The 16,970-nt window shown below is 38.2% G+C and overlaps 1 protein-coding gene across 4 annotated transcripts in view; it reads left to right on the forward strand.

The window, feature by feature from the left end:
* Gldc (glycine decarboxylase) overlaps positions 1-13,710 on the forward strand; it is a 95,382-nt gene extending 81,672 nt beyond the window's left edge. The window contains exons 22-26 of one of the 4 annotated variants that reach the window (XM_047525447.1): positions 2,272-2,367; positions 5,867-6,039; positions 7,234-7,314; positions 8,234-8,399; positions 12,610-13,710. In XM_047525447.1, coding sequence (XP_047381403.1) covers positions 2,272-2,367; positions 5,867-6,039; positions 7,234-7,314; positions 8,234-8,377 — 494 coding nt within the window. In that variant the 3' untranslated portion in view covers positions 8,378-8,399; positions 12,610-13,710. Of the gene's footprint in view, positions 1-2,271; positions 2,368-5,866; positions 6,048-7,233; positions 7,315-8,233; positions 8,459-9,852; positions 10,789-12,609 lie in introns of those variants that run through there. The other 3 variants (XM_047525445.1, XR_007105031.1, XM_047525446.1) reach the window with 3 other exon arrangements.
* The last annotated feature ends 3,260 nt before the right edge of the window (positions 13,711-16,970 follow it).

Consider the following 16,970-nt stretch of genomic DNA (forward strand, 5'->3'; position numbering starts at 1 on the left):
TTTACAGAATAATTGCCTAGACCCGGTATTCCTAGGCAGCCTCTTTTTCAGGGGCAGGGTACTGGGAATTAAACCCAGGGATGCTTTACCACTGAGCTACATGCCCAAACCCTTTTTATGTATTTATTTAAAAAATTTTTGAGATAGGGTCTAAACTGCTTAGGGCCTCGCTAAGTTGCTGAGGCTGGTCTCAAACTTATGATCATCCTTCCTTAGAGGATTACAGATGTGTACCACCATGCCCAGCTCCTAGGCAGTCTTTGAGGACATGGGGTAATCAGGGTTCAGTTGCTGCCCTTAAGAAGGGTCTTTGGAAGCCCTACTTTCCCACAGCATATTCCCATGTTGTTTTCAGCTTTGCAAGATGATTGGAATGAGGGAAGGTGGAACCAACAGTTAAGCCACTTTTCTTTTGCTTTTTCCATCATCCACTTTTCTTCTCTCTTTCATGTTCCTTTGCTTTACTATCTTTTCACACTTAAGCTCTAGTTAGTTGGGCACAGCTAAAAAAAGCTACTTGGTAAAAATTAAAACTTGCACTAATCAGTTTATGCGATTTCTACTTCAGATTGTCCTGACTCAACCAAATGCTATAGGAGGTTTCTTTCTCCTAAAAGTTGCAAAGATGAATATCTTGCTACCTGGCCTCTGATGACCACCAAGTTTAAATTTCATCCTTCTCAGGGCTCATGTAGAGAAAGACATGCTGAAGTTCCGTTTGAATGCAATAGAATATGGATTTACACAATAACATCTGAACCTCATTTTATAAAAATGGAGCTCTTCCCAAACCACTTGGCTGTGGTGGGGCCTCTGCAGATGAAGTCTTGGTATTAGCCATGCTGGGTTGGGCTTGGCTTGATGGTGCCTTTCAGCTATTACAGAGCCTTTGCTTGGAAGACTCTCCTCTCAGCCTGCCAACAAGAGCGATTCCTCTCCCCCTGACTGCATCACTGCCTTCCTGCTGTCTGCATGTCCTTCAGAGCAGTGAGCTTCCATTAGCCTTCTGTCTTTGCCATAGTACCATGACCTATTGGCAGCCAGAGGTTCAAAGAAAGGGCAAAGGTTGGCACTGAGCTCCAATAGTGGGATAGTATAGCAGGTCATTGAAATTAACAGTTGATAAGGTCTTAAGTATTCTCATGGTTTTCTCCTTGAGGATTCTACTGGCTATTGCTTTTTAGCACTTTTCCCAAGTTTACCTACTCATGCATAGAACTTTCTATTTTTGAATTACACTCTTTACCAATTCACTATTGTTAGAAAGTGTATTGTAAAGATGTACAGTTTTAGTGTCTTGGGTTCTCATACTTTTTTTTCCCCCAAACAAAACCAATCCTTTCATGTTTCTTCATTATATAAGATGCAGAACAGTTCACAGACCATCTGCAGGGGTTGTTAGTGACTGGAGCTGTTCTTGACAGGCTTGGGAAGTTTTGTCTGCTCTGCTCATTTGTAAGTGGATCCACTATTTGCTGAGAGTCTGGAAAGCAAGTTGAATATGTTATTGTCTCATGATTAGAAACTTCCCTTAAGAGAGACTCACCAGTTGGTCAACTGTAGAATTTGGGAAGCCCCCAGAAATGTTTTGTTATCAAATGCTGACTCACTTTTTTTTTTTTTTTTTTTTAATTGACAACGGAGGGGTGGTCAGAAGCTCATCTGTGTACAAATTAGAACAAAGCGAACTGCCGCAGACTTTGCCTCACGGCTTCATTGCCACTTTAGCATACTGTTTGACAGCACCTATGTCTAATTCTTGGTCTGCATGCGAACACTCAAAGCTCTTTTGAAGAATTACATAAAATTCTGTATGTGTTCTATGGACATATGTTTAATACACACACACACACAGAAGAAACTTAGTTGATGTTTAGGGTAAAGTTGCTAACATCTACATGGATCTTTGGCTCTAGAAATATTTTGTGTGAAAGGAGCAGTACTACAATGTTATATTTAATTGTTGCACATAGATTTTAGGTCCTCAGAGTAGAAATAATCTCATCTCCATACACCACCTGCTGAATGCTCCAGTAATGCCTCCCACTTCCCATCAGCTGTGATCAGGCTCATGGGTGTGTAGTGAAATCAGATACACATGTAAGAGAGTAAATGAAGGCTTCATTGCCAGCTATAAACTTACAAAATACTCATAGCTTCTTGGTCCTCACTAATATGCATAAAGAGCTGAATTATTTGTTTGGGTAAAACAAACTGAGGCTAATCTTGAAGTGAAGCAGTTTTTTTTTTTTTTTTTTTTTTCCTGAATAGGTTTTGTGGCTCATGAGTTTATTCTGGACACAAGACCCTTCAAAAAATCTGCAAATATTGATGCTGTGGATGTGGCCAAGAGGCTCCAAGATTATGGTAAGTGAACTTAGGGTAAGTAGCTCTGACATTCATGCAGACCTCCCTTATGGCTACAGACCACTTCTTCAAAGCACAAATGGAATATTCAGGCACCACTACCTAAACTGATTTGTGGGACAAATGGAATCTAGGGTTATTGGCAGCCTTTAATAGTGAAAAATTTTTCCTCTATGACTACACTCCAGCCCTTGGAAAGACATTAAAAAATGCATCCTGGATGCATCAGAGCCAAGAAAAGGAATCTTGATAGTTAAAATGTCAAATCCCAAAGAAAAGGATTGCTGTTTCTTTCCTGTGTTTCTGATAAACTCCTGCCCCTCTCCCATTCCTAGTAAATATGGGGTCCATGAAAAGGTACGCTGGTGGAACGGGGAAGGAAGTGGACGGGTGACCTGTAGGAGTGATAAGAGACACATGGCTCTGGAGTTATACAACCACCTCGGTCAAGGCATAGCCATTGCAGCTGCTTCTGGAGATGAAGAAATAGGTGCATGTTGTTTTCTCAAAAACTCAACTTTCTCCAAAGTATTTTGAGAGGCATAGGTACCTTTATATCTGTATTTGTAGGAGTTCATTTGCCACATACCTCAGTATAATAACATTTTCTTAGTGAAACTACGAATAATATCAAGGATCCTTCAACTCACAGAAAGGCTAAGTAAGGTGAGGAGAACCTTGCCTTTGGAGGGATGTGGAGTTCCATCTGAATTTTAATATCTTGCTATTACATCATAATGGGAGCTCTGCATGTGTGATTAACTCCTCTCTTGAATGAATAATATTATGCAGAATTACACTGATAATGGAAAAGCCAGAGAAAGTTGTTATCAGTGAAATTAGCCATCATAGCTCCCATTACCTGACAGTAGAACTCTGTCCTTCTGACTCACCCACCCAGCCAGGAATTGAGCAATGGCCAGTTGCGGTGAAGATTTTCAATGCTTAGATGCATTGTTTACATTACCACACCCAATTACACTGCACTGACAGAGAAAAGGGTAGGTGGGAGGTAGCAACTGATATCACAACTCACTGTGTCCAAGTCATACTTTCTCTCCCAACTTTGATACTATTTTGATGTTTGATAGAATTTCCACACTTGTCCAAAGCCCAGGTACCTGGCACATAGTAGGCACTCAGCACATGTTTTAATAAATGAGAGTTGGAAAGAAAATGAGTTGGAATGAATAGCTAAGTGAAAAAGAAAAAAGAAATTAACAACATAGGTTCTCTCTTAGCCATACCTACTGAATCTGGATTTAATCTGTATATTTTACATGTACTCACTGTCTTAAGTCTTAGGCCAAACTAATTATCAGGCTCATTTTCAGAATCTGCCTGGAGTTAATATTCAGCTCCTACCTGGACTTCCTGAACCAGCGTCTAGATCCAGAAATGTGCTCCTAAAACATCTCTGATAGTTCTAGATATACAGACCACTAAAAATGTTGGACTGAATTTTCTCACACAGTGAATTGAGGGCAGACTTCAATGAAATCAGATTATGGTTAAAAAATACATAGTCCTCTACTGTTGGATGACATAAGTGTAGGGATTTGTTAAAACTCATCAAAGGTACAGATAAGACTGTGCATTTTGTTGAAGATTTTCTCAAAAATGTGTGACTAAATATTGAATTTTAGTTAATGATATGCATACTGAAGTAGTTAAGAGCTAAGTATACTGATGATTGCAATGTGCTTTGAAATGCATCAAAAATAAGCTGGATGAATGTGATAAAGCAAACATCATTATAGAAACTAGGTGATAGGTATTTGGGTGCTCACCTACAGTGCTTTCAAATTATTTGTATGTTTGAAAATTTTTATAATAAGATGTTGGGGACATAATTCCTTATGGTATGCAGATATGACTACAACACTCCACATCATAATGCATGCCAGAATTTGAGAACCACTGAACTGTGGGATAAGATTAGCTGACAGGTGTTATCAACCTGGGAGTTACTCTTTTTTTTTTTTTTGAGTGCTGGTGATCGAACCCAGGGCCTTGTGCTTGCAAGGCAAGCACTTTACAGACTGAGCTATCTCCCCAGCCCCCTGGGAGTTACTCTTCATCTTTTAAAAGTCTCACAGAGGGGCTGAGGATGTAGCTCAGTGGAAGAGTGCACAGGGATTATGCACGTGGCTGTGGGTTCAATCACTAGCACCACCCCTAAATTTTTTTTTTTTCACAGAAAAATGTAAAAATTTTGCTTTTGTTCAGGAAAATTTTTTTTTAAGTTATCAATGGATTTTTTAAAGTTTTATTTATTTATATGTGGTGCTGAGTATCACATGTGACCCAGGGAGTCACAATGTGCCAGGCAAGCGCTGTATCACTGAGCTACAACTCCAGCCCCTGTTCAGGAAATCTTTTGATCACATTTCTTGTTGATTCATCTTACATATGAAAACATTTGGAAATAGGGCTGGGATTGTGGCTCAGTAGTGGAGCACTTGCCTAACCTGCATGAGGTACTGGGTTCAATCCTCATCACCACATACAAATCCAAATTAAATAGTTATAAAAAAATCCACTTAAAAAAGTTTAGAAAGAGAATACCGCATGCTGTGTTTATGCTTTCTCGGTACTAACCAAGCCTTAGTTTCCTCATTTATAAAATGGGGACAATATTTAGGCTCCTTAATGTCTATTACCTCATTACTTAAATTTGCATAGGTCATATTTTTATTTCTCTTAATTTTTAGTAAGGTATGATCATTGTAGAAAGGTATTTGTTTTTTGTGCTGTGTGTGTGTGTGCATGCACATGCATGCTGGTTATTAATCTATGACCATTGAATACTAAGCACATGCTCTATCACTGACCTATACCCTCAATCCACTGAAGGTGCATAGGTGGGTCAATCCACCGAAGGTGCATAGGTGCTGGTACTTTATTCACATGTCCCACCGAGTAGGAAATGGTGTCTGGACAGTATGCTCAGAGAGCCTAAAACAGGGGCTGGAGATATAGCTCAGTTGGTAGAGTGCTTGCCTTGCAAGCACAAGGCCCTGAGTTCAAATCCCCAGCCCTGCAAAAATAAAAAAAATAAAAAAGCCTAAAACACACTCAAAGTGAGACCTGGTGATAACCTCTGTTAATGTTTAGTATTTGTCTTTTTTGTTGTTTTTCTACCAAAGTGGGATATAAGTAACTTGCTTTTTACACTTAATTTTGAAGGTTTACCCAATTTAACAAATATGAATTTATATATTTTTGAATGTTTTCAGTTATTGTATGGGTGTCCTATAAAATGGACTCAGCCAATTCCTATTGCTGGTGATTAGCTTATATCCTAAGTTTTTGGTAACCATGCTAAGATGAATCTCCATGTATATATGCGTGTGTATACATGTATATGTGCAGTATGTATGACTATACATTTATAGTTGCACGTATGTGCGCACAAATTTATTTGATGATTTCCTTAGGGTAAATTATAAGGGGAGACCAAAGTAAGTGAGGCAAGTTCTTCTATCTCCCTTTGCAGGATTTCATGCCCCTACCATGTCCTGGCCTGTGGCAGGAACCCTCATGGTTGAGCCCACTGAGTCAGAAGATAAGGCAGAACTGGACAGATTCTGTGATGCCATGATCAACATTCGGCAGGAAATTGCTGACATTGAAGAGGGCCGCATTGACCCAAGGGTCAATCCACTGAAGGTGCATAGGTGCTGGTACTTTATTCAGATGTCCCACCGAGTAGGAAATGGTGTCTGGACAGTATGCTGGCAACTCCTGAACTCTCATCTGAAGATATTCTTGCCTAGAATAAGACAATTCTTCTGAGAAGATGTAGTCATTTCTTAGCAGTTTAAATCTTCTTGAACAAAATGATTACTCGGATATAATGTGGCGGTGGCAGCTACATACCTACACGTATCCAACTGATTGCCAAAGGAGTGGGTGGAGGCTGAAGGACTTGAAGCATTCTTATCCTTCTAAGTCTCTGCATTATAGTCAGATTTATAGCATAAATAGAATTTATGCATTTACTTCTGAACTGTATAAACATGTGTTCTTGTATTGGAACAGTGGCCTCTGAGAACATTTGATCTGGCCTGGATGTTTTGCAGTGTATATGACCCATGTTGGAGAAAAGCTTGTTAGGCATTACCCTGCCTCTTCCACAACATGTTAATTTTCTATCTGGTTAGAGTCTTAAGTTTTGGTTAGGTTCAGATATTGGGCTGGAGGACCATGAATTGAATATACCATGAGGGCTATCTATGTGGTGTCTTTATGACTATAAGCCAGAAAACAACCTAAGGCAAGTTGGTGTGTAGGGGCCACTGCCTAGGAGAAGGCAGGCCCTTGCTAAATATGAGGAATATATTTTTACTATCATTTCTTTTTTCTCCCTGGATATTGATTCTTCCAGGATTTAGGCTATTTTAAAAAATGGTAATAGATATCTCAAAGAACATAATACTGAGTTACAGAAACAGGTGGAGAATGCTTCTCATAGGTTGATATGTTTAAAAATGTGCCAAATTATGCTATGTGCTGTTTGTTAATGTGTAGTAAAAACATGAGACTGATCAAACCCACATTCAGGAAAGTGATTATCACTGGGGAGGAGCATAAGCCGTGAGAAGCAGAGGGAAGTTACAGCTTTAACTATGTAATGTCTTATTTTAGAAGGTAAAGCAAGTATGACAAAATGTTCATGCGACTTTGCTGGGTGGTATATGAGTATTACCTACCCGTCTAATATCTGAAATATCTCGTCAAAAAATTTCCTGTCCCCCAAATTGAAAGACAGCTCTCCCCTATGGGCGTCCAGCAGAAGCAGAATGATTGAGGTGTAGTGCAGAAGGCAGGCATTGCTCTGACTGTCATCCTTGTCTCTCACAGATGTCTCCACACTCCTTGACCTGTGTCACATCCTCCCACTGGGATCGGCCATATTCCAGAGAGGTGGCAGCATTCCCACTCGTAAGTTCTCGGAAGCTGACTGTGTCAACTGCATTGGTGTTTACTTGCCTAGGCCGCATCCCCTGAGGGACTGATTCCCTTTCCTGCAGTCTCATTAGAGAAACCCTGTGTGTCACACCTTGTGATACGTGGGTCTTGGTGAACACAAGACAAAGGCACCTGAAGTCAGAAGCAGGACATCTACCACAGGTCTAGAACTCCCAGTAACAGAGGGATAGAGGAAGAAAACTGAATAGTAGGGGATCTCTATCAGGTAGATTAACATGTTTTCTACTACCATTCAATAGGAAGTGGACCCAAGTGCAGTCTGCCTTCTTTCAGATATTTATATGGAGAAGATACACTGTAGTCTGTTGGGAGTGACACAGGGACAAGGCTCCAACATTGGACTTTTATTTAAATATATTATTTAATACATTTGATTGAACCCAAGGGGCATTCTACCACTGAGCTACAGCCCCAGTCTCAGACAGGTTCTTGCTAAATTCTGAGGCTGGCTTGCTATCATCTTGCCTCAGCCTCAGGTTGGACTACAAGAATGTGCTACTACTAAGGCAAAAGTTGAAGTTTTTGGAGGGGTTCTGGGGATTGAACCTAGAGAGCCACATATCCAGCCCTTTTTATGTTTTAAGATGGGGCATCCCTAAATTGCACAGGGCCTTGCTAAGATGTTGAGGCTGGCCTCAAACTTGTTATCTTCCTGCCTTAGCCTCCCAAGTTCCTGGGATTATAGGTGTGCGCGACTGCACTGGCTAGTTTTTTTTTTTTTTATTTTATTTTTTTTATTATTACAGAATAGCTTTCAGTACTTGTTGGGCTAATGGTATTTTGGGCTATGGGAACATCTTTGTGGCTTCCTTTTCCCCAAGAACAAACTCTTACAACATCCCCTAGTATTTTCATCTTTTGTCCTTTCCAGCCCTTTGTGAAACCAGAGAACAAATTCTGGCCAACCATTGCCCGGATTGATGACATATATGGAGATCAGCACCTGGTCTGTACCTGCCCACCCATGGAAGTTTATGAGTCCCCATTTTCTGAACAGAAGAGAGCTTCTTCTTAATCTTCTCTCCTTAAAGTTCAAGGTACTGAGTTGGTGCCTCTTCCTGGAGCATTTGATAAGCAATAAATATTTCATCTTTAAGTAGGCTTTAAGTAGGGGTTTTATGTACTTTATATTTTTGTAATCTCTCTCAAGGTAAATGTAAATATAGTTAGCAGAGCAAGTGGCAGCTGACTTTGGAAGACTGGTTTTGCTTCAGTACTCTGTATCCAACATGTACCAGCTGATTGGAAGCCATTTAATCTTTTTGCATAGAAAATTTGGGATATACTAGAAACTTTTTCAATGTGGCAAGTTTGCAGAAGTTAGAGGCTTCAATAGTCACATTTTTGTTCCAAATAAGTCCTTGTGGACTGTGCCATCTGTGGGAAATCCCAGGGCAAATGTTTACATTTTATATCCACTGAAGAACTTTTTTCCTGACTAATTTGCCTAGTCTGTAGTAGCACTTCAGTGTGTTCGTTTTCTGTTTTTTTTTTTTTAAATCTGCATTTATTATTCTAATAAACAATTCAATATGAAGAATGCCCCCTTTTATAATTTTACCATTACACCCCAGATTCAAGGGGAACTGAAGGACAACAAGAGTACCCAACCCAACAACCATAGTTACATTATCCGTTTTGCCTTTGGCTAAAGAAAGGCTGCTTGTCCTGGTCACCAGTGAAGGCTACTTTGGCCCTTTAGAATTGTGTTGGGATGCATGTAACTAACATTCAACTATAGAATTTCAATTTAAATAGTAGCTTATTTTTTTTTTTTAAGTCCAGAGCTAATGAGCCAAGGGCTGATGCTCGTTCAGTCTTGCTTGTTCTGCCTGCCTTTGCATTTCAAAGTGTCTACTGCACATCCAGGTATCACATAGCCCTTTAGGATAGGAAAGAGGAGGAAGAGCAAAAGACGTCAGGCACATTCCATCCAAGTTTGCTGCTTTCGAAATGCTCTCCAAGAAGTTCCGTCCAGGAACTTATTACTTTTAGCTGGTCAGCATTGGTTCAGATCACCACTCCTAACTACAAGGGACGTGGGGAAGTCTTTTACTTGGGCGTGCTTCTGCCCCAGACAAAATCAGGAGTTTGTGAAAGAAAAGGGGAATGGTTTGGGGTAGGCAACTAGCATGTCTGCCACAACTTTCCCCCAGAAATAGCAAATGCTTGAGATGCTCTTGATAGTTATCAAGCACTTGCTCTACCACTGATTTCTTGGTTCTTTGTGTGGCAGGTTACAACAATAACTCAGTATCACTAGACTTTATACTAATGATCTGGACAAAAGATCTGAGTGCCCTATTGAATTCTCTTCAAGAGGCCACACTCAAAGTTTATAAAACAATATTAGCCTAACAAAGTAGTCCAGAAACAATGGGCTCCATGGTTCCTTTTTTACATAGTACCTGAAATGTAATTAAATATTAATTACTACTCTAAGCGAAGTGTTTGAAATCTCATTTGAATACTTCTCCACTTTTACACAAGGGAGATATGGAGAGATGTTCATGGATGCACAGCTGGTACAACTAGGCTGACCAGCTCTAATGCCTCAGCCCAAACAGGATACCCACTGCCATGGTGACTGCAAACTTGGAACCTTTGCCCTTCCTGAGCTGGAAACTGTTTTCTCAATACAGGCTAGCTATCAGGGCATGGAGCAGCCCCTTCTCAGGAAGTACCAGCAAATGAAAATAAATAATTGAAGCAAAGAGTGGTTCTCTTCTATTTTGTCAAAGAATTTATAATTGAGTGTCAAAGTTGTTTCCACAGCTGGTCATCCATTGTTTGCCTCCAGAATATATCAGAGGCAAATGCTGGTAGTTGGAGTGTCAAAGTGAATCATATGTCCTTCATTATTAAATCACTCATATATTTACCTAATGGTTGTGCCACTCTTTCCCACCTCTGGGTGTTGGCTTATATGGTTTCCTCCACTTGGAGCACTCTCCTCAGCCACCTTTGCTTTGCTGGCTCCTGTTCACTCTGCATGTTTAGGCATGGAGGATCTGCTTGATCATTTGACTGTGAATGTAGGAGGGATCCTGGGATGTATGATTAATGTTGAGCATGTTTGTAGGTGTCAATGACTGATTTTCTTTTTCTTACTGCCGCATCTTTCTCCCTTTTCTTCTGTTCATATCATGTAATTCCCATCTGTTGGGCCACTGAATATGTTGTCTCGTCCTGTTACTCCTTTAGTATTTTGGTTAAGGAGCATTGTCACTCTTTGCCAAACTAGCTTCTTAGCCTTCAGACATGTTGTACCTTTCACCTGGAGCTTTCTCCACTTCTGCTCCTTACCTCTCAAACATAACCTCCTGGAGATGGGGCTAATTCCCTGATTTTTATAAGTTCTAATTCTGTCAGATCACCCATACCATATGTTTAGAAAATGTAGTCAGTTTGGGACATGGGTGATCTCTGGTAACTAGAATTGGCAAAGGTTTTTTTTTTTTTTTTTTTTTTTTAAATAAACAAACAGTACTATTAAATTATGATTTAATGGACTTTGATTGGCTAACCAGGTAACCAGTAACCAACCCCTTTTCTCTATACCATTATTCCAATGGGGAATATTTGTACAAATTCATACAAACAAGATCATTTCATTTTTCCACCTGCATCAAATCAAAGACTAAGACTTTCATTTCTTTTACAAATTAACTTATAAAATGCAAGTTGGAGATTGTGTATGATTTCTTTTGAATTCAACAGGATCTATGGGTTTGGGAAGAAAAAATACATTTTTTCTTTTTTTAAACAGAACTACACAAAAGCAAACAATTTCCTGGGTGCCCTAAGAACAGTTTAGGGCTAAACTGATGCAACAAAAATTTCAGTATGGTTTTGATCTGTTTGCTGCATTGCATTTTAACTTCACTAGTCAAAATATTTGTATGCTTGGGTATGACATTTAAAAAATTTTAAATTTTTTAAATTTAAATTTAAAGAGTTATTAAAGATCATTTGAAAAAACAAAGCTGAAAACTTGGTAGACCCGGAAGACTTAAGTGCTTTAAATAACAGCCAAAGTCATAAACTTCCAGAAAAAAGGGTGGAATCCAAAGGCACTAGGATGAGGTCAGTCAGTCTAAAAAACTGTAGACTTTCCCCCATGCTGTTACCACTGAGAACTCGATCCAAACTGCTACTCACTGCAGAAGACCAAGCAGTCAAAGAACTAGACGCAAATATTCTTTCTTAAAAAGTCTGGCATAAAGAAGGAATGGAAAAAAGTTATTTGTGTTCAAGATATTTTGTCCAATATGAACTATCCACAATATTAAAGATCCACCAAGTAAAATGTTCTTAGTGGTTAAAAGCTGCTGCTTCAAATACATTTCAAAAGACAATAAGAAAAATATTTCCATGGAGGGAGACAGCTGGGTAGTCTGTTAAACAGATTTACCAATAGCAAAGCAGTGAGTATAGAATGTGATACCAATCATTTTGGAAGGTGTAAGTGGAGGGCTAGCTGGCAACACTGTTTCTCTATTTTATCAAGATAGGCTTTATCCTGGGCTGGGGCTGTGTAGAGCATTTGCCTGGCATGTGTGAGGCACTGGGTTCTATCCTCGGCACCACATAAAAATAAATATAACACTATTTAAATCACGCAGTCAAATGCACAGGACAGAGTAGATACTCAAATTAAAAAAAAAAAAAAAGTTAGGCTTAAGCCTGGGACAGCATCTGCCAAAGAAGCACTGTCAATCTGAAGTCTAATGCTACTGAGCATGAGGCAGTTCTGGGAATTGCCAAAAAATTGAACAAGGGTCCTTAAGCAGTCTCATTATTTCCTAGAAGTTAACTGCATCTAGGGATTATGGTTTGAAAATAAGTATCTAAAAATTGCAATAATGATTCTCAGGTAATTTTAGATGCAATTTAGTCAGGTTGCACATTATTTCTCTTTGGAACAGTGTTCAACTCGTTTGTCAAATACTTTAGTGGAGAGTAATATCCTTAAGTTTAAATTCTAGACCCACCAATGAATAGCTGTGACTTAGGGCAAGCTGTTAAGCCTCTTCCTTGCCTGTAGAATAGAGATAATGCCATTTACCTCAGAGTATGAATGGTAAGTACTAATCCAGGGTAATAGCAGGAAACAAATTTCCCACCTCAGGCCATGGGTTGAAACAGTCACCCAACAAGAAACTTGACTGCGTGTTACTGCAGAAACCAATTCAGATCATGTACATAGTGAAGTCACATTCAACAAAAATATAACATCTTGTTCAGTTTCAGGAAACTATGCAAGGCCCTAAAAGAAAATTCTCTACCCCAAAAGAAAATTCTCCAAAAGAAGAAACTGTCCATAACCATGCAATGAACAAAAGCTTCTCTGAAGAAAACTTCTTTGAAAGAAGAACTTACAAATACATGAGTTCACAGATTCAAAATTTTGAAATTCAATGTTAAGCACCAAGAATTATTAAATGAAATGAGAAATATTAGGGCTTTGAAATATGTTTAAATGCTCAGAAATAATGGAAATACTAAAATTCACAAATGAGAAAATATTATAAGAACAGAAAAACTGGAAAACAAACAATAACCCTGGAAGTAAAAGAACTTATTTAGATGGGTTAAACAGACTCAAATGAGAAAATTTAATGAAAGAATGATGTGAAGGAATCAGAACACAGCATAGAAGGAATAATGAGGAGTAATGTAACAGATATTAGGTTATGGAGGTTAAACTGAAAATTTCTAGCAGTTCAGGAAAGAAACTGGGAGAGAGGCAATATTTAAAAAAAATAAAAACTGTCCAGAACAGAAGATGTATAGTTTCAATTTGAAGAACAATGAGTTCTAAAAGAATACAAATTATTACAGACTTATATTAGTTTCAGTGAAACTCAGAAGCTAGTGAAAACATATCCTTCAAAGAAGTGACAAATTGACATCCAATTTTTTCAATAATACCTGCCAGAATACAAGATGCTAACAACAGAATTGTAAACCCAGTCAAATTTTAAAAACCACTGTAAAATCTAAAGGCATTTTCAGACCTACAAAGATTGAGAAAATTTCCTGTTCGTAGACTATTATCAAAAGGTCTAAAGGTACAAAACATCTTAAAGTACTCAATAAGAAACAATGAGTGAAGAAATAGACAAAACTGGTCAGTAAATTTGATGCCATCCCTCTTATTTCTTGTGCTTAGTCTCATTAAGGAAGTTGGTTCCTGTGCTGACATGTTGGTGTACTGACTGGGTCTACATTTTCTTCTACCTGTGGCAGTGTCTGGTCTAATTCCTGATCCACTTTTGAGTTGACTTTTATGTGGGGTGAGAGGGAGGGGTTAAATTTCATTCTTCTATATAAGGATTTCCAATATTGCCAGCACCACTTGTTAAAGACTATCTTTTCTCCAACGTATGTTTTTGGCACCGTTGTCTAGTAGCAGATAACTGTATTCATGTGGGTTTGTCTGTCTTCTGTTCCATTGGTTTTCATGCCCATTTTCATGCCAGTACTATGCTGTTGTTATAATAGGTCTGTAGTATAATTTTACTGCACGGCAAAGGAAACAATTTAAGAACATGAAGAAAGAGCCTACAGAATGGGAGAAAATCTTTGCCACCACTTCCTCAAGGCATTAATATCCAGAATATATAAAGAAATGATCAGCAAATATATGAAAAAATGTTCAACATCTTTAGCAATTAGGGAGATGCAAATTAAAACTACATTGAGATTGCATCTCACTCCAGTCAGAATTACCAAGAATACAAACAACAAATGTTGGTGAGGAGGTAGGGGAAAAGGTACACTTTACACAGTGTTGGTGGGACTAACTGCAAATTAGTGCAACCACTCTGAGAAGCAGTATAGAGATTCCTCTATGAACAATGACCCAAACTATGGAGCCAATCTAGATGCCCTTCAACAGATCAATGGATAAAGAAAATGTGGTATATACATTATGGTATATATATTATGGAGTATTAGCCATAAAGAAGAATGACATGATAGCATTTGGTGGTAAATGGACAGAACTGGAGACTATCATGCTAAGTGAAATAAACCAGTCCCCAAAAGTCAAATGTCAGTCAAATGTTTTCTCTGATATGTGGAAGCTAATTCACAATAAGGTGTGTGTGTTAAAATATAGAAGAAAGATCAGTGGAGTAGACAAAAGGGATTGAAGGGAAGGGAGGATGGATGTGATAAGAACGGAGGAATTAATCTGACCTAATTTTCCTATGTGTGTGTATATATATATGTATATATATATATGAATACATCAGCAGTGAATCTCACCATGTATATCCACAAGACACTACATTAAAAAAGAAGCTATAAATAGCAGAAAGATCAGTAGAGGGAGGGAAGAGGAAAGGGGAAGTATTGGACACTGAATTAGAACAAATTATATTCCAGGCTTTTATAATTTTGTCAAAATGAACCCTAATGTTATATACAACTTTAAAGAACCAATAAAAAGTAAAAAGAAAATGTATTCACAGATGAGTCACTATGAGATTAAAATTTAAGTAAATTAAGTTCATAATAAAAAACTATTTTGAAAAACATTCAAAATACTAAATATGGAAAATAATGTCTTAAATGTAAGGCGATTAAATTTACCTATTAAAAGAGAAGGCTATCCTAAAGGATAAAGTAGAATGAGCCAGTTCAGAATACATACAATATGTCATTTGTATAAATTTTTATTATAATACTTGAAATACATTTTGTTTATAGCTACCTGCATGCATCCTTACCTATGTGTACATGTAAATAATAAAGTGAAAAGGCATCAATAAAGTCATGATGTATGAATACACTATCAGTGTAACTGTACTTCATGTTCAACCACAATAATGGGATCAAAATTGTAATGGGTTGCACCCCATGGATATATGTCAGAATGCACCCTGTTATGTATATCTTAAAAAAAAAGTCATGATAATTTCTAGAGGGGAATGGGAAGCATGCCAAGTTTATCAATTTCATTTATATTATTTTGTTCTTTTAAGAAATAAAACACAGGGGTTGAGGATGTATTTCAGTGGTAGAGCACTTGCCTACCATATGCAAAGCCCTGGGTTTGATCCTTAGCGCCACAAAAAAGTAGAAGTTGCATAAGAAATACAATGTTAACAATGATCAATAGTGAGCAGTCTATATGCAGTGTTTGTTATAGAGCTGTTATTTTCTATGTTTTAAAAACAAATCTAACAGGCTTAGAATGTGGCATACATATTACTTTTCTTCATGGGCTGAGCATTCCAAAGGAATGTGAAAAAAATGACTCAGTAGGAAAAGGCCTATTTGATTATATTTATCCTATCCCAGGTAAATACCATGGGGGAAAAATACCCATCCCCTATCACTGAGTCTGGCTGAGGCTGTGGAATAAGCCCTGTAGACCATTCCTGTCCTGCACTGAGTGACCAGCTGTAAAGTGGCAGCTCCCCACTACCCATCCTAACTAAAGGTTGAAGGAGGATTATGGAGAGAAAGGAACTTGAGAAAATAATTCTTTAAATCTTTGTAGGATGTCCTGGGCAGACCCAAGCAGATTGTGCATGGCTTTGAAAATTAAACTGTCTAGCTTATGAAAGTGGGCCAGACCATGCATTCTGAACTGTGCATCAGCTTCTTCACTACCATAATGAGAAGACCTGACAAGAACAATTTTAGAAGAGGAAAAGTTAATTTGGTAGCTTGTGGTTTTGGAGATCTCAAGCCACAGATGTCCAACTCCATCACTCTGGGCCTGAGGGGAGGCAGAACATCATGGCAGAGGGGTATGGTGGAACAAAGCAGCTCAGGACATGGTACCAGGAAGCTCCAAAGTTCTTCACCAGGGATATAATATATACCTCAAAGGGACGCACCCCCCTCCCCCAATGACCCACCTCCTTCAGCCACACTCTACTTGCCTACAGTTACCACCCAGTTAATCCTTATCAGGGGAGAAATGCACTGATTAGGTTAAGAATCTCATAACCCAATCATTTCATCTCTAAACTTTCTTGCATTGTCTCTCACATAAGTTTTTGGGGTGCACCTCAGACCTAAACCATAACATGAATGAATGTTTTTACTTCCTTACAAAATAAGAAGGATTTAAGTAGGAACCAGAATATTACACTACTCAAAATGTCCTGGATAGAATGCAAAATTATCACAAATATCAAGGACCAGAACAATCTCACTTTAAGATCATATAGATCCAAATATAAATTTTAGGATTAAAAACTACAGCAAACTCACTGGAGTCAAAAGAAGAATGTAGATGACAAATGAAACAGTGAACTTGATCATTAGGGTTATCCAATCTGAACAGAATATAAATTGAATTGAAAAATGAACAGAACCTCAGATTTGTGGGACAATAATAAAAGGTCTAAGAGTCATGGAGTTCTAGAAAAGTGGGGCAATGAAACCATGTTTGAAGAAATAATGGCTAGAAACTTCCCAAATTTGCCAGAAGACATATAGATTCAAGAAGTTGAGTGAAGCGAAAACAAGATAAGCCCGCCAAAACTCATTTTCAGATATATAATCAAATAACTGAAAAAGAAAAAAAAAATCTTGAAAGTAACAAGATCATAGTAGATTTCTTATCAGAAGTCAAAGAGGCC

The sequence above is a fragment of the Sciurus carolinensis genome, chromosome 14 (assembly GCF_902686445.1).
Source record: "Sciurus carolinensis chromosome 14, mSciCar1.2, whole genome shotgun sequence".
NCBI classification, from domain to species: Eukaryota; Metazoa; Chordata; class Mammalia; order Rodentia; family Sciuridae; genus Sciurus; species Sciurus carolinensis.